The 18,658-nt window shown below is 43.4% G+C and overlaps 1 protein-coding gene across 1 annotated transcript; it reads right to left on the reverse strand.

Annotated features, from left to right (window-relative positions):
- Positions 1-676: 676 nt before the first annotated feature.
- On the reverse strand, positions 677-1,612 carry LOC127694861 (olfactory receptor 3A1-like). The gene has a single exon (XM_052196584.1). It carries the CDS (start codon positions 1,610-1,612, stop codon positions 677-679), a length of 936 nt encoding a protein of 311 aa, XP_052052544.1.
- Positions 1,613-18,658: the final 17,046 nt, after the last annotated feature.

The raw sequence follows: 18,658 nt of genomic DNA on the forward strand, positions 1-18,658 counted from the left end.
ATTGACACTTAAATTTATAGCTTTGGGGTTTAGAGGTGAAGTGTGAGAATTTACAGAGGAATTTATTATTGAGTAGTGTGGAGTTTAAAGTTTTTGTATGTTTAGATTACAAAATTTTATCTTTCAAAAATTGATAAATGTGAGAATGATAATTGAGGGAAGCACTTTTTCCATCATAACATCTTCCTTATGTGAGTGGAGTTTGATATGTACAGTCAGGTCTGTGAGCTGCACACAGATACTAGTTACTAGGGAATGTGAAACCAGAGAACAAGATTTCTCTCATTTCCTCTGAATCATATAGAGTTGTGTAAGAGGAATGATCCATTTCTCCTGAAGTGTTAGGTTGCATACACAGACCAAATGTATCTAACCTTGAGGAAGAAATAAGACTTGCAGGGGGAATGTTTTCTGAGACACTCTGGGAACTCCAGCTAAAGAGAAAATACACTAAGTAAAGGCAGAACACATCAAAGAGTAGACCTAGGAGGACCTATGTACACAACATCATCTATACACAGGTATGATCTCTTTGCATAATAATAATTATCATTCCTTAAATTAAGCTCTAAGATGAAAGAGTTCTGAAGACTTGTTCTAGCATCTGAAACTAGAGGAGACCACTTTTCTCAATTGTAGTTTTAAATGAAATATGTAGAAGGAGCCTTGAGACCTTTCAGGCTGCTGGTCTCCTGCCTGTGAGGACCCTCCAGAGGGCAGCCTGCACATCAGGGTTCCTGAGACTGTAGATGAGTGGGTTCAGCATAGGGTTGATGACAGTGTTGAAAATCCCAATAGCTTTATCCTTATCAGAAAGTTTGATGGAGCCGAGTCTCATGTAGTTAACCATGCCTGTGCCATAGAACATGGCAACCACAGTGAGGTGAGAGCTGCAGGTGGAGAAGGCTTTCTTCCTGCCCTCAGCAGAGCGGATTCGCAGAACAGCAGTCGCCACATGGATGTAAGAGGTGAAAATGAGTGCCATGGGGGTTCCTGCCATTATGAAACTCAGCAGCTCATTGAGCTGGGTACTGGAGCAGGACAGCTGGAAGAGCTGAGGCAGGTCACAGTAGAAGTTATCAATTATATTGGGGCCACAGAAGTGAAGTGTGGATATAGCCACAGTGTGGATTAGTGCATTGCTGAATGAACAAGCCCAGGATGAGGCCACCAAGATCCTCTGGACTGTGTGGTTCATTCGGGTGCTATAGGTGAGGGGCCGGCAGATGGCCAGGAAGCGGTCATAAGCCATGGCTGTCAACAGGAAGCAGTCAACCCCAGCCAGCAGATGGAAGAAGAAGAGCTGTGTGAGGCAGGCTCCATATGGAACTGTTCGCTTGTGGGACAAGAGACGACCCAACATGGAGGGAATAGTGACACTGATGCAGCCCACATCCATCACTGACAGATTCCCCAGGAAGAAGTACATGGGGGTGTGCAGTTTGGGTTCCACCAAGACAGCTGCCAGGATGCTGAGGTTACCCCCAACTGTAGTCATATAAGCCAAGAGGAAGAGTATGAAGACAACTGGCCATAGCCCTGGTGTCTCCACCAAACCCAGCAGAATGAATTCAGTAATAGAGGTTCCATTGGCTCTAGGCTTTGGGTGCATGAGTTCCTTTAAAGAAACATACAAGGAGGAAAACCACAGAACCTCTCAGTGAATTGGAGAAATTTAAAATCATAACTATTTGAACTCTTAAAATTGAACTTATTTCACCCTCCTTTCCCTTCCCTCCCTTTAAATGATATAATTGTATAATAATCTCAAAAATAAAACAAATTATTTAAAATGTGTGCACTGTTGTTGTGGTATAGCAGCTAAGTAACTGGGAGTGTTTGAAAGTCAATGTTTGTAAAGTGTAGTTGGTCAATTTTCTAATATACACAATTCACTGATAAAACACATTCTTACATCTAAAGAAAAACATACCAGTTTTGGCTCTCATGGCATATTAATATTTGCTAGAATAAAACATCTGTTCTCCTGAGAGGATGAGAACTGAAATAAAAATTGAAATAAACAACAAAACCCAAATCCCCAAATCCCAACCATGCATAGGTGGTTAGCAAGAATTATCAAAAGATAACTTATAGGGGGCCACTATGAATTGGGAAAAGCTAGACATTGAAGGGCTTGAAGCGAGTATGGCATAACTGAGTGAAAAACATACATTTTCATGCAGTTGGGATGACTCTAGGTAGAGCATGAAGCTCTAGAGACCCATTTGCTCACAAATACTTTTCAATATGAACTCAATAATTAATTTTTGTAATATAACAATTTTCCTTTAAAAAGTCACACCGTGGCACAGAATGATAACTATTACCTTGATCTCAACCAACAAGAGAATAGGCATGTGTCAAGTCACCTACCAGCGCCATCCAAGATGTCTGCGGTTGATGGGATCTTGAGAGGACCATCAGTGGTGAGGACCATCGCTGATGCTGAACCTGTTCTCGCCTTCAGTTGAGGAAGACTTACCATCTTCTGCAAGTCTCTATTTTGTTATTGACACACTGATCAACATATCTGTAAGACCAAGACTCTCAGAGAAACAACTGAAGCCCTATCTGTTGACTCAAGATCAGAGGAAAGTTCATGAATACTCACCTGGTAATGGCAAAGTAATCAGTGTGGTTTCATAGAACTTATGTGAGGTAACAAGGAACACACAAACTCATTCAGATTTAGGGATGGCAGCAAGATATTATATTTATATAGAGAGGGAAGGAAGACAAACAGAGGCTGAGGCATCTCTGTCCGAGGATTTTCAATCATAGTGGTCCCTCTTGGGGGACTAAGGAATGAGAGGAGGATTGTGAACTGACAAGGTCATGTCAAAGACAGAAGCCCTAATAAACACCACAGTCATGAAGCAAGTGGATCTTCACATCACAGTAGGTACACAGAATTTTTCCTATGTCTTTGTTCTAACCCTCACATTATCTACAGGCACACTGGGGAGATTGGACACAAGCTCAGTTTAACAGACAGGGGTATAAAAGACTGTCTGCTGTCCCCAAGTCACTCAGGGAACTATAGGTGGGGCCACGTATGAACAGGGTCTTGAGGCTGAGAATATAGCTCCTTTACATGTCTACTATAAACAGGATTTGAGGACTAAGCCAGGTTGACTTCTAAGCTTGTGGTTGAGGAGAGAAGTTGCTCTGGGCCTGGTAATGAAGGAGAAACCCAAGAAAAAAGACAAGTCAGAAGAGGCCATTGTAACTACAGAGAATCCTCAGGGATAAAATGTGTTCCCACCTAGAACCTTGTTAGGGAGTATCAGAGGGATTGTGTCTTGAGATTTGTGTAATGATCCTAGGAGAGCCATGGAAGCACTGTGCTTGACAAAACAGGAAGTTGAGAGGGGCAAAGTTGCTACCTATTGAGGGTTTGGGGCCATGCCCTTGAGGTTGGTAGCCTTAGCAACAGAGATGATGAAAGAAAGACCTGGAGCAGCTGTGAACTACAACCTTAATATTCTTCAGTGTGTCAGTCAACTGATTATCTATTCAAACCCCAGAGGTAAGATGCTGTCTGTGAGATGGAGAGACTTATTTTCCTTTCTTAACAACTGCTTATCCCCATTGGGCCTCAGCTTTTTTTGTTTGTCTTTTGTCTTTTGGTTTTTTTAAAAATCCGTGAATGCACATTTTTAGGTTTTCTGTGAGAATTACATTCAACAATACTCACAGAGTTCCTTGTAGGGGATGACTAGTACTTTTTGTAGGCAAAACAGTAATAATGTAGCACTGAGAAGGTCCTAGTCTTTGGCTTTGCTCAGTCACTCTGCAGCTTCTGTGCTGTCTTGAGCCTCACCATGCTCACTGTTGGAGAGACGCAGTCTGCTTTGAAGAAATGTCTTCAGTCAAGTGCTCACACGCTATGGTGATTCCCCCTGACACCCATCCCATAGTCCTTCACTGCCTCTGGCCCATTGAGATGAGAGACTTGGAGACTTGGAGCTGCTTTTGGAGGAGATTCTGTACATACTCTAGACACCTAATGACCCACATGGTGTCTGTCTTCACTGGGCATCAGCAGGAATATGTTAGGAATAATTTTTCCCAATGGGCTGTGAGGTTATTGTTGTTGGGGAACAAGGGCTGAACCTCCAAACCATCATCTTATAGACATCATTCTAGAATGCATTTTATGGGTTTTGTTTGTCACTTTATCACTAGTTTTAGGTATGCATTTGGCCAGGAATATACATAAGGTACTTTTTTTGTCCTTTGCAGAACATCGTACCTAAAGACACATGATTTGTGAAAATGTAGGCATATAATATTGATCACTTGGGAAGGATGTAATATACAGAAACATGTATTGAAAGGTGCTAGTTTTCTGTTATCATTAATAATAGAAAAAAGTAAGCCAGTATTTCATAAGCCAGAATACTTACTAAAGCTTAAATATGCCTTTACATTTATTTTAGCACACATACACACACACCCAAACTTATACAATACTTGTAGGAACATAACCAGTGGAGTTAAATGTGTATGCAAAGAAACACTGATAAATATTTATCTCAGAATTATTAATAATTACAAATGTAAAAAATTTAAAGTGAGTGAAGCCAATTATAGTTAATTTATAAATGGAGCATTTTAAGATTTAAAAGAAGATAAGATGGATTTGTAGCTCTTTCTGCCTCCCCTCCCAGCCTGAAGCAGGCAGGAGATGTAGCCCTAAGGTGAGAGTGAGAGAGCTGAACCTGTCCCTCACTGGATGTGGCACTGAGAGATCTAGCCCAGCCACGCACCTGGATAGCACAGTAGTGCTGAACCTGGTGGCAGAAGTGCAGGTGAGCCAGCTCTGTGGTGTTGAGCTCAGAGAGCTGGCCCTGTTCCTTACAGGTTTTAGTATTGGGTAGCTAGCCAGAACAGTGCCAGAGAACTTGCCCTGTTAGTGCAGGCACAGGAGAGGTGGTGGGCTGCTCAACTCAGCTATCTTCCAGGCTCAGATCTAAGGATCTGTGTTGGCCCAATTCAACATTTACCACATCTGTGATCTGATGGAACATGTGAAAATTCTTTTGTATTGGAGATCCAATGCTGCAGAAACTCCATGACAGGGTAACAATAGGCTATCCAAGAGGAGCACCTGTGAGGATCCAGTATTGATAGTATAGCAGAAGCTGGAGGCCTCAAACCAGAGCAATGACTCATTGCAATGAACCTTTGCAAGTAAAGATGTGTGGGTAAAAGTGCATACCCTGGGACACACTACAGCTTCCATGCTAAGACTGTTTCTATTCAATCTTACTTTTCTTTTGGAGAGGGGTAGAGGTTGTAAGGGTAGGGGAGGATACAAAGGACAGGAAGATGAGTGAGATTGGGGTGTGTGACGTGAAATTCACAAAGAATCAATGCAAAGGTAAAAAAGATGGTTGTGCCCTGAGATTTTACCTTACACCAGTCAGAATGGCTAAGATTAAAAATTCAGGAGACAGCAGATGTTGGTGAGGATGTGGAGAAAGAGGAACACTCCTCCTCTGCTGGTGGGGTTGCAAATTGGTACAACCACTTTGGAAATCAGTCTGGTGGTTCCTCCGAAAACTGCGCACCTCACTTCTAGAAGATCCTGCTATACCACTCCTGGGTATATACCCAGAAGATTCCCCAGCATGTAATAAGGATACATCTTCCACTATGTTCATAGCAGCCCTATTTATAATTGCCAGAAGCTGGAAAGAACCCAGGTATCCCTCAACAGAAGAGTGGATGCAAAAAATGTGGCATATATACACAATGGAGTACTATTCAGCCATTAGAAACAATGAATTCATGAAATTCTTAGGCAAATGGATGGAGCTGGAGAACATCATACTAAGTGAGGTAACCCAGACTCAAAAGATGAATCATGGTATACACTCACTAATAAGTGGATATTAACCTAGAAAACTGGAATACCAAAAACATAATCCACACATCAAATGAGGTACAAGAAGAATGGAGGAGTGGCCCCTTGTTCTGGAAAGACTCAGTGAAGCAGTATAGGGCAAAACCAGAACAGGGAAGTGGGAAGGGTTGGGTGGGAAAACAGGGGGAGGGAAGGGGCTGATGGGACTTTCGGGAGTGGGGGTCTAGAAAAGGGGAAATCATTTGAAATGTAAATAAAAAATATATCGAATTATAAAAAAGATGGTTGTGTAGGTTGACTTAGAGAACTGTATAATGTAAAAGGGGAAAGTTAGCTGCGTACCTATGTGCAGTTTTGAATGTGTTGTGTGTTTGTGTGTGTGGCATTGTTGTGCCTTTGGTGTAGAAAGGCAGTGGTGACATTGTGTACCATTTGAGCTTTTACAACACAATGTATTTTGTGGTTAATGACAAATTTAAATGGGGTAGAGATTTCTAGTTTGGAAAAACTAAGCAGGACATAGATTTCAAAGGAAAGGGAGGCTTCCAAATTATTTTTAAAAATCCATGAAATTCATGGATTAAACAAAGGATGCGGTCACTGCAATGTCTCCAGAACTGCCAGAAACTGGTTATTGCAGGAACACACATAATGGGATTCCAAATCATCCATCCCTGACATATAAATTTTATCTCTCTGAAATCTTTCAATATCCTCTTGGTATCTTACCTATTTTTGCATTCTTTCTCATCTGCTAGTCTATCCTTGAAGCCCATAACAGCCTCTCTAATGCTTCTGTTATTTCTTCTCAACCCCTTGTTCCTTGATTCCAACCCCTCCTTATGTCCACATGGTTTATCTGAATTTTCCACAAATCCTCTCTCTACCTACTACTTTCTTTTATGTCCTCTTTCCACTTCCATCTTAGCCCATCTCCCCAGTCTACCTGCCCACATCCTATATCATGGAGAAGGTTTTTTTTTCTTTTTGTTTTTTCAAGACAGGGTTTCTCTGTATAGCCCTGGATGTCCTGGAACTCACTCTGTAGACCAGGCTGGCCTTGAACTCAGAAATCTGCCTGCCTCTGTCTCCCAAGTGCTCGGATTAAAGGTGTTAATCTATAAATTAACTTCTCCATCATCGCCTGGCTATCATGGATAAGTTAATTTATAGATTCAGATAAAATGAGAGTATTAGATGGATTGGACACATATCTGTGAGACAGTAAGTAGCACTGTCAAGAATAGATGATAAGTTCTAAAATGAATGAGAGGAGGGTTTGGAACAGACAAAGTCTTGTCAAAGACACAAGCCCTAATAAACACTACCCTACTGAGGCAGAGGCGTGTTACAACACAGTAGGGATCCAGAATTTCTTTTTGTTCTCATCCTCATATTGTCTACAGACACACAAAGGAGATAGGACACAAGCTCAGTTTAACAGATAGGGGCATAAAAGGCTGTCTGCTGTCCCCAAATCACTCAGGGGACTATAGGTGGGGCCAGGTCTGAACAGGATCTTGAGGTTGAGAATATAGCTCCTTTACATGTCTACTATAAACAGGATTTGAAAAGTGAGCCAGGCTGATTTCTAAGTTTGTGGTTGAGGAGAGAAGCTGCTGTGGGTTTGGGGACAAAGGAGAAACCAAAGAAAGAAGACAAGTCAGAAGAGGCCATTGTAACCACAGCAAATTCTCAGGGATAAAATGTGTTCCCACCTAGAATCTTGTTAGGGAGTACCAGAGGGTCTGTGTCTTGAGATTTGTGTCATGATCCTAGGAGAGGCCATGGAAGCACTGTGCTTGACAAAACAGGAAGTTGAGAGGGTCAAAGCTGCTCCCTACTGAGGATTTTGGGCCACACCCCTTGAGGTTGGTAGCCTTAGCAATAGAGATGAAAGATCTGGAGCAGCTGTGCACTACAACCTTAATACTCTTCTTTTTTTTTTTTAATTTTTTATACGATATATTTTTTATTTACATTTCAAATGATTTCCCCTTTTCTAGCCCCCCACTCCCCGAAAGTCCCATAAGCCCCCTTCTCTCCCCCTGTCCTCCCACCCACCCCTTCCCACTTCCCCGTTCTGGTTTTGCCCTATACTGCTTCACTGAGTCTTTCCAGAACACAGGGCCACTCCTCCTTTCTTCTTGTACCTCATTTGATGTATGGATTATGTTTGGGGTATTCCAGTTTTCTAGGTTAATATCCACTTATTAGTGAGTGCATACCATGAGTCACCTTTTGAGTCTGGGTTACCTCACTTAGTATGATGTTCTCTAGCTCCATCCATTTGCCTAAGAATTTCATGAATTCATTGTTTCTAATGGCTGAATAGTACTCCATTGTGTAGATATACCACATTTTTTGCATCCACTCTTCTGTTGAGGGATACCTGGGTTCTTTCCAGCATCTGGCAATTATAAATAGGGCTGCTATGAACATAGTAGAGCATGTATCCTTATTACATGGTGGGGAATCCTCTGGGTATATGCCCAGGAGTGGTATAGCAGGATCTTCTGGAAGTGAGGTGCCCAGTTTTCGGAGGAACCGCCAGACTGATTTCCAGAGTGGTTGTACCAATTTGCAACCCCACCAGCAGTGGAGGAGTGTTCCTTTTTCTCCACACCCTCTCCAACACCTGCTGTCTCCTGAATTTTTAATCTTAGACATTCTGACTGGTGTAAGGTGAAATCTCAGGGTTGTTTTGATTTGCATTTCCCTAATGACTAATGAAGTTGAGCATTTTTTAAGATGCTTCTCCGCCATCCGAAGTTCTTCAGGTGAGAATTCTTTGTTTAACTCTGTACCCCATTTTTTAATAGGGTTGTTTGGTTTTCTGGAGTCTAACTTCTTGAGTTCTTTATATATATTGGATATTAGCCCTCTATCTGATGTAGGATTGGTGAAGATCTTTTCCCAATTTGTTGTTTGCCGATTTGTCCTTTTGATGGTGTCCTTTGCCTTACAGAAACTTTGTAATTTTATGAGGTCCCATTTGTCAATTCTTGCTCTTAGAGCATATGCTATTGATGTTCTGTTCAGAAACTTTCTCCCTGTACCGATGTCCTCAAGGGTCTTCCCCAGTTTCTTTTCTATTAGCTTCAGAGTGTCTGGCTTTATGTGGAGGTTTTTGATCCATTTGGATTTGAGCTTAGTACAAGGAGACAAGGATGGATCAATTCGCATTCTTCTGCATGCTGACCTCCAGTTGAACCAGCACCATTTGTTGAAAAGGCTATCTTTTTTCCATTGGATGTTTTCAGCCCCTTTGTCGAGGATCAAGTGGCCATAGGTGTGTGGGTTCATTTCTGGATCTTCAATCCTGTTCCATTGATCCTCCTGCCTGTCACTGTACCAATACCATGCAGTTTTTAACACTATTGCTCTGTAGTATTGCTTGAGGTCAGGGATACTGATTCCCCCAGAATTTCTTTTGTTGCTGAGAATAGTTTTAGCTATCCTGGGTTTTTTGTTATTCCAGATGAATTTGATAATTGCTCTTTCTAACTCTGTGAAGAATTGAGTTGGGATTTTGATGGGTATTGCATTGAATCTGTATATTGCTTTTGGCAAAATGGCCATTTTAACTATATTGATTGATTATCTGCACAAACCACAGAGGCAGTGCGTGCTCTGTGGGATGCAGAAATTTGCCCTTGTCCCCCTTTCTTATTAACTATGTATCTTCTTTGAGCCTCAGGTTTTTTGCAATCTGTAAATGTAAATGATTTACTTTTTCTCTGAGAATTAATTTCAGCAATACCCACAGAGTTCCTTGTAGGGAATTAGTAACACCTATAATAATTTAATAACAATGGTTAACCTTTATCACATTTGCTATATTCATTTACTAAGAACTTTACATTGGGTTGATTAATCAGTCCTTTCAACAATTCTGTCATATGCCTATATTCCTCAAATTTTACGGATTAATAAACTGAATTTCAAAGTGATTCAGTAATTTTCTTATAGTCACATAGGAATCAGAGGACTAGAGTTTAAATATGCATTTCTACCATTCCTTTTTTTGCCTTTTCAAGTTTTTATTTTTCTACATTTTTTCTATTAAAAAGAAAAGCATAATAATTACCACCAATTACAAAGGACTAGAGAAGGACCAGAATAAAGAATGAATCACTTCAACCTGGGAAGCAGATACTCTCAATAATATTAATGTTATAATTCAAGCTCATTCAAGTATTTTACATTTTTTGTCTTGTTCATGTGATATTCTAGCACATGGTAAAGGCGATGTATGAGTGTAAGGTGGAACCTTCTCTGCAAAGCTCATGGAAGTTTTCCTTTCCTGTGAGAACTGGACTCAAAGTTTTCTTCTGCCTCTGCCATCACTATGGCTGGAGGAGAGGGTGGGAGCGGGGGCCCTTTAACAAGAGACTCTGGGGTCCCATCCAGGGGGATCAGGTAACTGGAGCCTCAGCACTCCCCACCACCATTAGCCTTGTCTTCATGCCCTTTCCCTCACATCCAGACCTTCCAAGCAGCTTGCTTTCTTTTGTAAATGTCATCAAAAAGGAGTGGGAAGGAGCTACAGAACAAAAACATTGAACAACTTGACATGGGGCTCAGCACCTCTGTCTGAACCTGGGGTCCAGGCTGGAGCAGGGCCAAGCAGCCTTCTCTTCGGGTAGCAAATGTGCTCTGAGGCTCAGAGGGCAAACCACAGTCTGCCCCTTGGTGCGGCCAGGTGGATGAGCAGCCCTGCACAGGCAGAGGATGAAGGCCGTTCCTTTTGGCAGGCTGTCTCTTAGGTCTTGGATCCCATGGGAAGATGGTGGTGGGAGAGTGGCTTGCTCTGGTGACCCCCCACCACCACTCCGGGCATACTTGTCACAGATACATCGGTCCTAAATTCAAGTGTCTTCAGAAGGTGAAGATGTAAACTACTCTGCAATATCAACTCTTAACATGTCACAAAATACACACACACACACACACACACACAGACAGACACACACTCACACAGATACACATTCACATAGACACACACTCACACAGACACACACATAGACACACACTCAGACATGCACACTAATACAGACACATACACACACACAGACATACACTCACACAGACACACACTCACACAGACACACACTCACAGACACACACACAGACACACACTCAGACATGCACACTAACACATACACACACACACACACACACACACACACACATACACACACACACACACACACACTCACTCCCTGCCTCCTCAAGTCCTGAGGTTCTGTGGTGCTGGATATACAGTATAGGGCTGAGTGAGGAGAGGAAAGGAGAAAGGGAGGGGAAGGGGAGAAGGAGCCACTGTTTGGTGAAGGTGCACCATACACCAGATTCAGAAGGCCTCAGATCCCAGCAGCAGATCCTGTTCTCCTATTTGTTTGAGACAAGAGAGTCACAGGAGCTGACAAGGGATTCCCACATTCAAAGCACCAGGATGATAGAGTGGGGCAAGGCGTGAGCTAAAAGTAACAAGGCACCCAAAATCAAAGGACAAGCTCTTGCTAGCCTGGGATGCTGTGTCCCAGTCCCAACTTTTGGGACAATAGAGAAACTCAGTGATGAGGAGGGTCACACAAGTTTCAGTCAACTGAGCAAAAGGACCACACCCTCTTATGCTGCCCAGGTTCCAGCGTGGGGTGAGCATGAGGCCTCCAGCCTGAGTGCTCAGTCCTTCCGCCCTCCTCAGCTCCTGGTGGCAGCAGCCTCCAGCCACTCCTCTGGCCCTTGTAGTGCAGCTCGGGCAGTCAGCGGCTTTTGAAGAGAAGTCAGGTATACTCTCTGTCCACATATACCTTCCTGCCACAGGGCTCACCAAATGGCAGGATTCCCCAGCCTTTGGTTCCTTTCACCACTTGATCCCAGGCAGGGCCAGGTGGGCAGAGATGTCTTGCAGGGTGTGATGGTATTAAGATGGGAAGACCACACCAGACCCTTACAGAATGGTACCTTTCGCCACCTCTTTGAGGTCAAAGGTCTTTAAGGTTAGACACAGATCTAAGTTGTGGACATCAGTGAGTGCTTATCCCCGGGTTCTGGGGTCGGGGAGATGTGCAGACTGAGGACAAGTGTGTATACCAGGCAAGACCAATTCTGTTTACAACAGTCTGAAGCAAACTTGGCCTTGGGGTTCAGAGGGCAGGGCGGGGCAGGGTGGGGCAAGGCAGGGTGGGGTGGGCCTGGTTAGGGGACAGCAAGCAGAATAAGGTCAGTGGCAACAGTGTGCAGACACAGGACATTGGCTTCAGACAGTGCAACAGCAGGGTGTCCTGGGTGCAGCTGTGATAGAACTGCCCCAACTCTCCTGCCCCCTGGCTGGAAGTCTGCTACATGCAACTCAGTCCGGAGGAGAATTCTCCTCAGTCCAAGCTCAGGGACATCTGGGCAGGTGGAGCTCTTCTGGAGGCTCGAGGAAAACAGGCATTTGGGCAGCAGGTTCCTGCTCCACAATAAGGCAACTTTAAAAAACAAACAAACAAACAAACAAACAACAACAAAACAAAAACAAAACTATTTTCAAAAACAGAAGAAAATTCCAAGGAGGGGGAAAGACATCACTTTCTATGGATTAGGTAGGTTCTGGTTTCTTTTCTTTTTTCTTTTTTGTCATTTGTTTTTTAGTGGTCGATTTTGTTTTTTTTTCTTTCTTCTTTTTTTTCTTTCTTTCTTTTTGTTTTCTTCTTCTTTTTTTCTTTTATGTTTTCCAAAGGATGGAAAGGTCAAAGAAAAAATAAAATGAGTCATTGTTCAACAGTCTCTTCTGCTGTGAGTAGCATCTCTGGGGTGGGGCGAGGGGGTGAGGGGGAGAGGCTGCAGCTCCCAGACCCCACTGAGATCCTTTGGTTTCCTTCCTCCAGAAGTCGCAGAAGAGCCTGTGAAACAGCAGGGACATGGTGATGGGTGATGGCAAACCCCAGGTGATCAAGGGACTGGTGCTTCTGGGGCCCATGGGAACAACCAGGGCCTCTGGTGGGCTGCATAGTTGGCTTGAGGGGAGTGGGAAGAGGCAGGGAGACAGGTCGGCATAACAGCCTCAGGAAGGGTTGAAGAGTGATCTGGTAATCCAGGCAATCAATAATTTGTATATATGTGTATATATATAAAATCTGCCCCTTTCCCCCTCTCCCCTAGAAGTTATGATGGAAGTCATGGGGACAGGAGGGAAAGGGGTGCTTGGAGGCTCCTTCCCAGGAGCACCTCTAATAGCCCAAATGGTATACACTGCTACTTAGTGTAGAGGCCCATCCCTAGTAACTCCAGGCCTGTCCCTTCTCTTGTTCACTCTCCTAGGCTTGGGCACCCCCATGGATCCTCACCTACCCCACCCCTTCTATCCCAAACCCCAGGGGGCTTCTGGGGTTTCACATTCACTTTCCCAAAGTCAGTGTGTCCGAGTGCTGGCTTGTCCATTTGGCATCTTCACAGTGGCCTGGCCAGTAGGTGTCTCAGGGAGTTGGCCTCAGTGGCAGGCTTGCTGGAAGCCAGGGAAGGGCATCGCTTCTGGCCCTCTCCGCTGCCTCCTGATACTACTGGGTGTCCTTGTGGTTGCCTTCCTTTTCCATGAGTTTTGGCCAGAACAGCTGAGTTGAACCAGCTAGACAGAATTCAGAAAGAACTAAAAAGGTGACCTTATTCAGCAGTAATCCTCCTAGGTGACAATCTGGCAAATAAAAGTTACCTTTACAGTCAATGATAGCAGAAACTAAAACTTCAATAAAATTTATTTTATTTTATAATTTTCTGTATTCTTTGTTTACATTCCAAATGATTTTCCTTTTCCTGGTTCCCCCCTCCCCATAAGTCCCATAAGCCCTCTTCCCTCCTCCCATTCTCCTATCAACCCCCTCCCACTTCTCTGTCCTGGCAATCCCCTACAATACTGCATTAAGCCTTTCCAGGACCAGGGCCCTCTCCTTCCTTCTTGGGAATGATTTGATATGTGAGTTGTGTCTTGGGTATTCAGAGCTTCTCGGCTAATATTCACTTATCAGTGACTGCATTCCATGTGTGTTCTTTTGTGAATAGGATAATAAAACTTATGATGAAACTAAATATGCCTTTTCTAAATAGTTCTTGAGTATAGGGGGAAAACTACTACTACATTGTTATAGGAATGTCATAATACAATGACAAGCCAGCTCTGAGCTGGATTTTCAGCTTAGGTTTATCTTGTACTGGTCATTGAGTATCATTATACGTTGAATGAGAAACACCCCGAAGGCGTCTGTGCTTGAGCACTTGGTCCCTAGCTGATGGAGCTATTTTGGGAGTCTGTGGAATCTTAAGAGTAGGAAGCATGGGGGTTGTCTTAGTTAGGGTTTCCATTGCTGTGAAGAGCCACCATACCAGGGCAGGTATTATAAAGGACAACATTCAATTGGGCTGGCTTACAGTGGAGGCTCAGTCTATTGTCAAGGCAGGAAGCATGGCAGCATGCTAGTGCTGGAAGACATGGTGCTGGAGAAGGAACTGAGAACTCTGTATCTTGATCTGAAGGCAACCAGGAAAGACTGACTTCCAGGCAGCTAGGAGGAGAGTCTCATTGCCCACCCCCACCATAACACACTTCCTCCAACAATGGCATACCTCCCAATAGTGCCACTCCCTGGGCCAAGCATATTCAAACCACCAAAGGGGCTTTAGAGGGTTGTAGCCTGATACTACTTTGGTCTAAACTTTCTGTTTCCTTAACTGTCACCCTATTCATTCTGATGATAGGTGTTCTCCTTTTGAAATACAGTTCATATCTTGCCACTGGATACTGGGACATAAATACATTAACACAGGGTATCACATATCTATGCAACTCCAACTCCTCATAATGAGATTTTTTTCTCCTTCCATTATGCCATGTAGGAGGCATGGAGGTTCTTGTGCTACAGAAAAGCACATGGAGAACCAGAATGTTAAACACACACTATCATTCCTTCAAAAGTAGGGATGCAAAACATTTTCACATTAGAATAATGAAGTCTACTTTATTTATCTTTTTCCAGTCACTGTGGAGCTGATGATGGCACCAAAGTGCTTTGTTCTATGCTGTCTCTGATCCCATTGTGAACTCTGAGCAGAGAGAAAAAGGTCCCAGTTGGAATGACCTGGAAATGATAGGGGGTGGAGAGGATAAGAAAAAGAGGTAAAAGAGATATGCTTTCTTGAGCCTCACATACTTAGTGAGTCCTTGTGAATGTAACATCTTTCCTATGAGGATGCTGTTAGAAGAGAATCCTGGGATGCATAAAGATATCTAATGAGGGAAAGGTAGAAGAATACCTGAGCTGTTAGGAGGGTCCAACCCAGAGAAGCCACCACACACTAAGATTTTTCCAGGGGTCTGATGATGAGATTAATGCCAGATGGGGTGGGGTCTTAGTCCTCTATGCTATAACCTCAGCTAAACAGGACTTTCCCATGATGGTGGAGGATGTTCCTTCATTGGGTACAGGACCCTTCTTCCCTTTTAATGACTTCTAGCCTGGTGTGGGATGAAAAGCATTGATGTAGCAGACAGACCTTCTAATCTCAATGAAAATAGAGTAATATTGTATCTACCCAGGGTTGATCTGAAAATCAAATTAAACTTATATAAAGTGCATACTAAGGGATCAACAAATACTATGAATGATAAAATAACAAAAACTGATTGTTACTTTCGTGATGTATCTTACTTCATCTTTATAAAAGCTCTTTAATGTAGCTTCAGTATTTGCCCAACTACAGGGAAGGAAACAGGCTCAGAAGGGCTTTAGTAGTTTGCCCAGTGTTGATGCGGCAGAACTGGGACTCAAATTTCCAAATCAAATTTTGACAGCTTTCCCTCTCTTCTTCCAACTGCTTGGAAAAACAATTTTGGCCAAACAATTTTGGCCATTTCACCTACCCTCTGCGGTTCTGTTTCTATCTTCAAGACTGAGGTTCATCCCTACATTTCCTTTATATAGGGAATGAAAATGGAATGGAGGCTGAAGGAAAGTCTATCCAGAGACTGCCCTACTGTGCCATCCATTCCATCTGCAGACACCAAACCCGACACTGTTGCTGATGCCAAGATGTGCTTACAGGCAGGATCCTGGTGTGGCTGTCCTCTGAGAGGCTCTGCTAGCACCTAAGTCAGATGCAGATACTCAGAGTATCTGAGCCCTGAGACTCCAATAGAAGAGTTAGGGGAAGGACTGAAGGAGTCAGAAGAGATCGCAACCCCATAGGAAGAACAACAGTATCAGCCAACTGGATCTTCAGAGCTCCCAGGGACTAAACTAGTAAACCAAAGATAGTTTGGGGACCAAACCCTACCAAAGTGGGAGCTGGTCCATTGCTCCCACTACATATGTAGTGGGACTGCCTTATCTGGCATCAGTGGGAAGGGAGTCACTTGGTCCTCTGGAGGCTTGATGCCCCAGAGAAAGTGGATGCTAGAGGGGTGAGGTGGGAGCTGGTGTGTGGGGGGACACCCTCTTAGAGGCAAAGGTGAGGGGGATGTGGTAGGGGATTCCTGGAGGGGAGACCAGGAAGAGGGATAACATTTGAAATCAAAAAAGTAAAATGATTAATTAAGAAAAAGATTGAGGTTTGTGCCAGCTCTTTGATGGCAGTCCTGGATGCCTCCATCTGCACGATGTGAGCCAGTGGGAGGGGATGAGAGGCCACATACTCACTGTCAGATATTTGTTGTTTGTCTTGTCCAGGCGTTCAGTGTCTGTCTCACTAGAGGGGAGGAATAGCATGAGGTGATTAAGCACGGTAAGGAGGATCATCTGGACTGGAGGCTGAGGAGCTCAGGATACTGCTTTGTCCTTCTTTGTAGATTACAAGGCATGGTTCCACAGTTCAGTCTCATTTGATCAGGAACCCCGAGATCTCTCAAACACTGGGCCACCAAACAAACAGGCAACATACAGCTGGTGCTGATATGAGGCCCCCAACACACATACAGTAGAGGACTTCCGGGTCTGTGTTCATTCAGAGATGCTCATTCAGATGTTGAACCTAACCCTCAAGAGACTGGAGGCCAAAGGGAGTTTAGAGGTCAGGTGGGGTGAGGGGTGGGGACATCCACATGGCGACAGGGGGTGGGGGAGGAGGTAACAGTCAGAGGGTGGATGGGGGTGAGTGAGGGAATAAAATATGGAGTGAAATAAATAAATAAATAAATAAATAAATAAATAAATTGAAACATAGTAGTCCAATTTGTTGAACTCAGTTAATGTTTTTTTTAGTAAGAAAATGTTTATTTGCTTATAGCCTTTGTCAGTGTAAACCATTCAAGTGTTCTCTCTCTCTCTCTCTCTCTCTCTCTCTCTCTCTCTCTCTATCTTGATAAATTATGCCCTGTAGGTTTTAAAGTTTCTGTGGGAAAATCAGGTAGAAATATATTATAATCAACTAGGTAGTGGAGTCAGCAGGTCACTGGTTAAAATAGAGATTAAAAGTTCATGTGCATCATTTTTTAAGTTTTTACTGCTTTTAAGTTGTTATTGCCATGGAGAGGCTCAGCCCCATGGAGCTATGGGCCATTTGTTGGGAGAGAAAAGATTTGCAATCAGTCTTTAAGCATGGAGAACCCTTGGTTAACAGCATATGAGAAATGTCTTTCAAGGAATATATAAAGTCTTTGTTATGCCAAGGAGAGAAGGTCAAGTGGTGGGCTCTAGCTGGTTTCTTTCTTTTTTTTTTTTGGTTTTTTGGATTTTTCGAGACAGGGTTTCTCTGTATAGCCCTGGCTGTCCTGGAACTTACTCAGTAGACTAGGCTGGCCTCAAATTCAGAAATCTGCTTGCCTCTGCCTCCCCGAGTGCTGGGATTACAGGCATGCGCCATCGCCGCCCGGCCTTCTAGCTGGTTTCTTTCTTTTTTTTTTTTTAACTTTTTTTATTCGATATAATTTATTTACATTTCAAGTGATTTCCCCTTTTCTAGCCCCACCCCCCTCTCCGAAAGTCCCGTAAGCCCCCTTCTCTTCCCCTGTCCTCCCTCCCACCCCTTCCCAGTTCCCCGTTCTGGTTTTGCCAAATACTGTTTCACTGAGTCTTTCCAGAACCAGGGACCACTCTTGCTTTCTTCTTGTATCTCATTTGATGTGTGGATTATGTTTTGGGTATTCCAGTTTTCTAGGTTAATAACCACTTATTAGTGAGTGCATACCATGATTCACCTTTTGAGTCTGGGTTACCTCACTTAGTATGTTGTTCTCTAGCTCCATCCATTTGCCTAAGAATTTCATGAATTCATTGTTTCTAATGGCTGAATAGTACTCCATTGTGTAGATATACCACATTTTTTGCATCCACTCTTCTGTTGAGGGATACCTGGGTTCTTTCCAGCATCTGGCAATTATAAATAGGGCTGCTATGAACATAGTAGAGCATGTATCCTTATTACATGGTGGGGAATCCTCTGGGTATATGCCCAGGAGTGGTACAGCAGGATCTTCTGGAAGTGAGGTGCCCAGTTTTCGGAGGAACCGCCAGACTGATTTCCAGAGTGGTTGTACCAATTTGCAACCCCACCAGCAGTGGAGGAGTGTTCCTCTTTCTCCACACCCTCTCCAACACCTGCTGTCTCCTGAATTTTTAATCTTAGCCATTCTGACTGGTGTAAGATGAAATCTTAGGGTTGTTTTGATTTGCATTTCCCTAATGACTAATGAAGTTGAGCATTTTTTAAGATGTTTCTCCGCCATCCGAAGTTCTTCAGGTGAGAATTCTTTGTTTAAATCTGTACCCCATTTTTTAATAGGGTTGTTTGGTTTTCTGGAGTCTAACT

This window comes from Apodemus sylvaticus, chromosome 10, assembly GCF_947179515.1.
Source record: "Apodemus sylvaticus chromosome 10, mApoSyl1.1, whole genome shotgun sequence".
Classification (NCBI taxonomy): Eukaryota; Metazoa; Chordata; class Mammalia; order Rodentia; family Muridae; genus Apodemus; species Apodemus sylvaticus.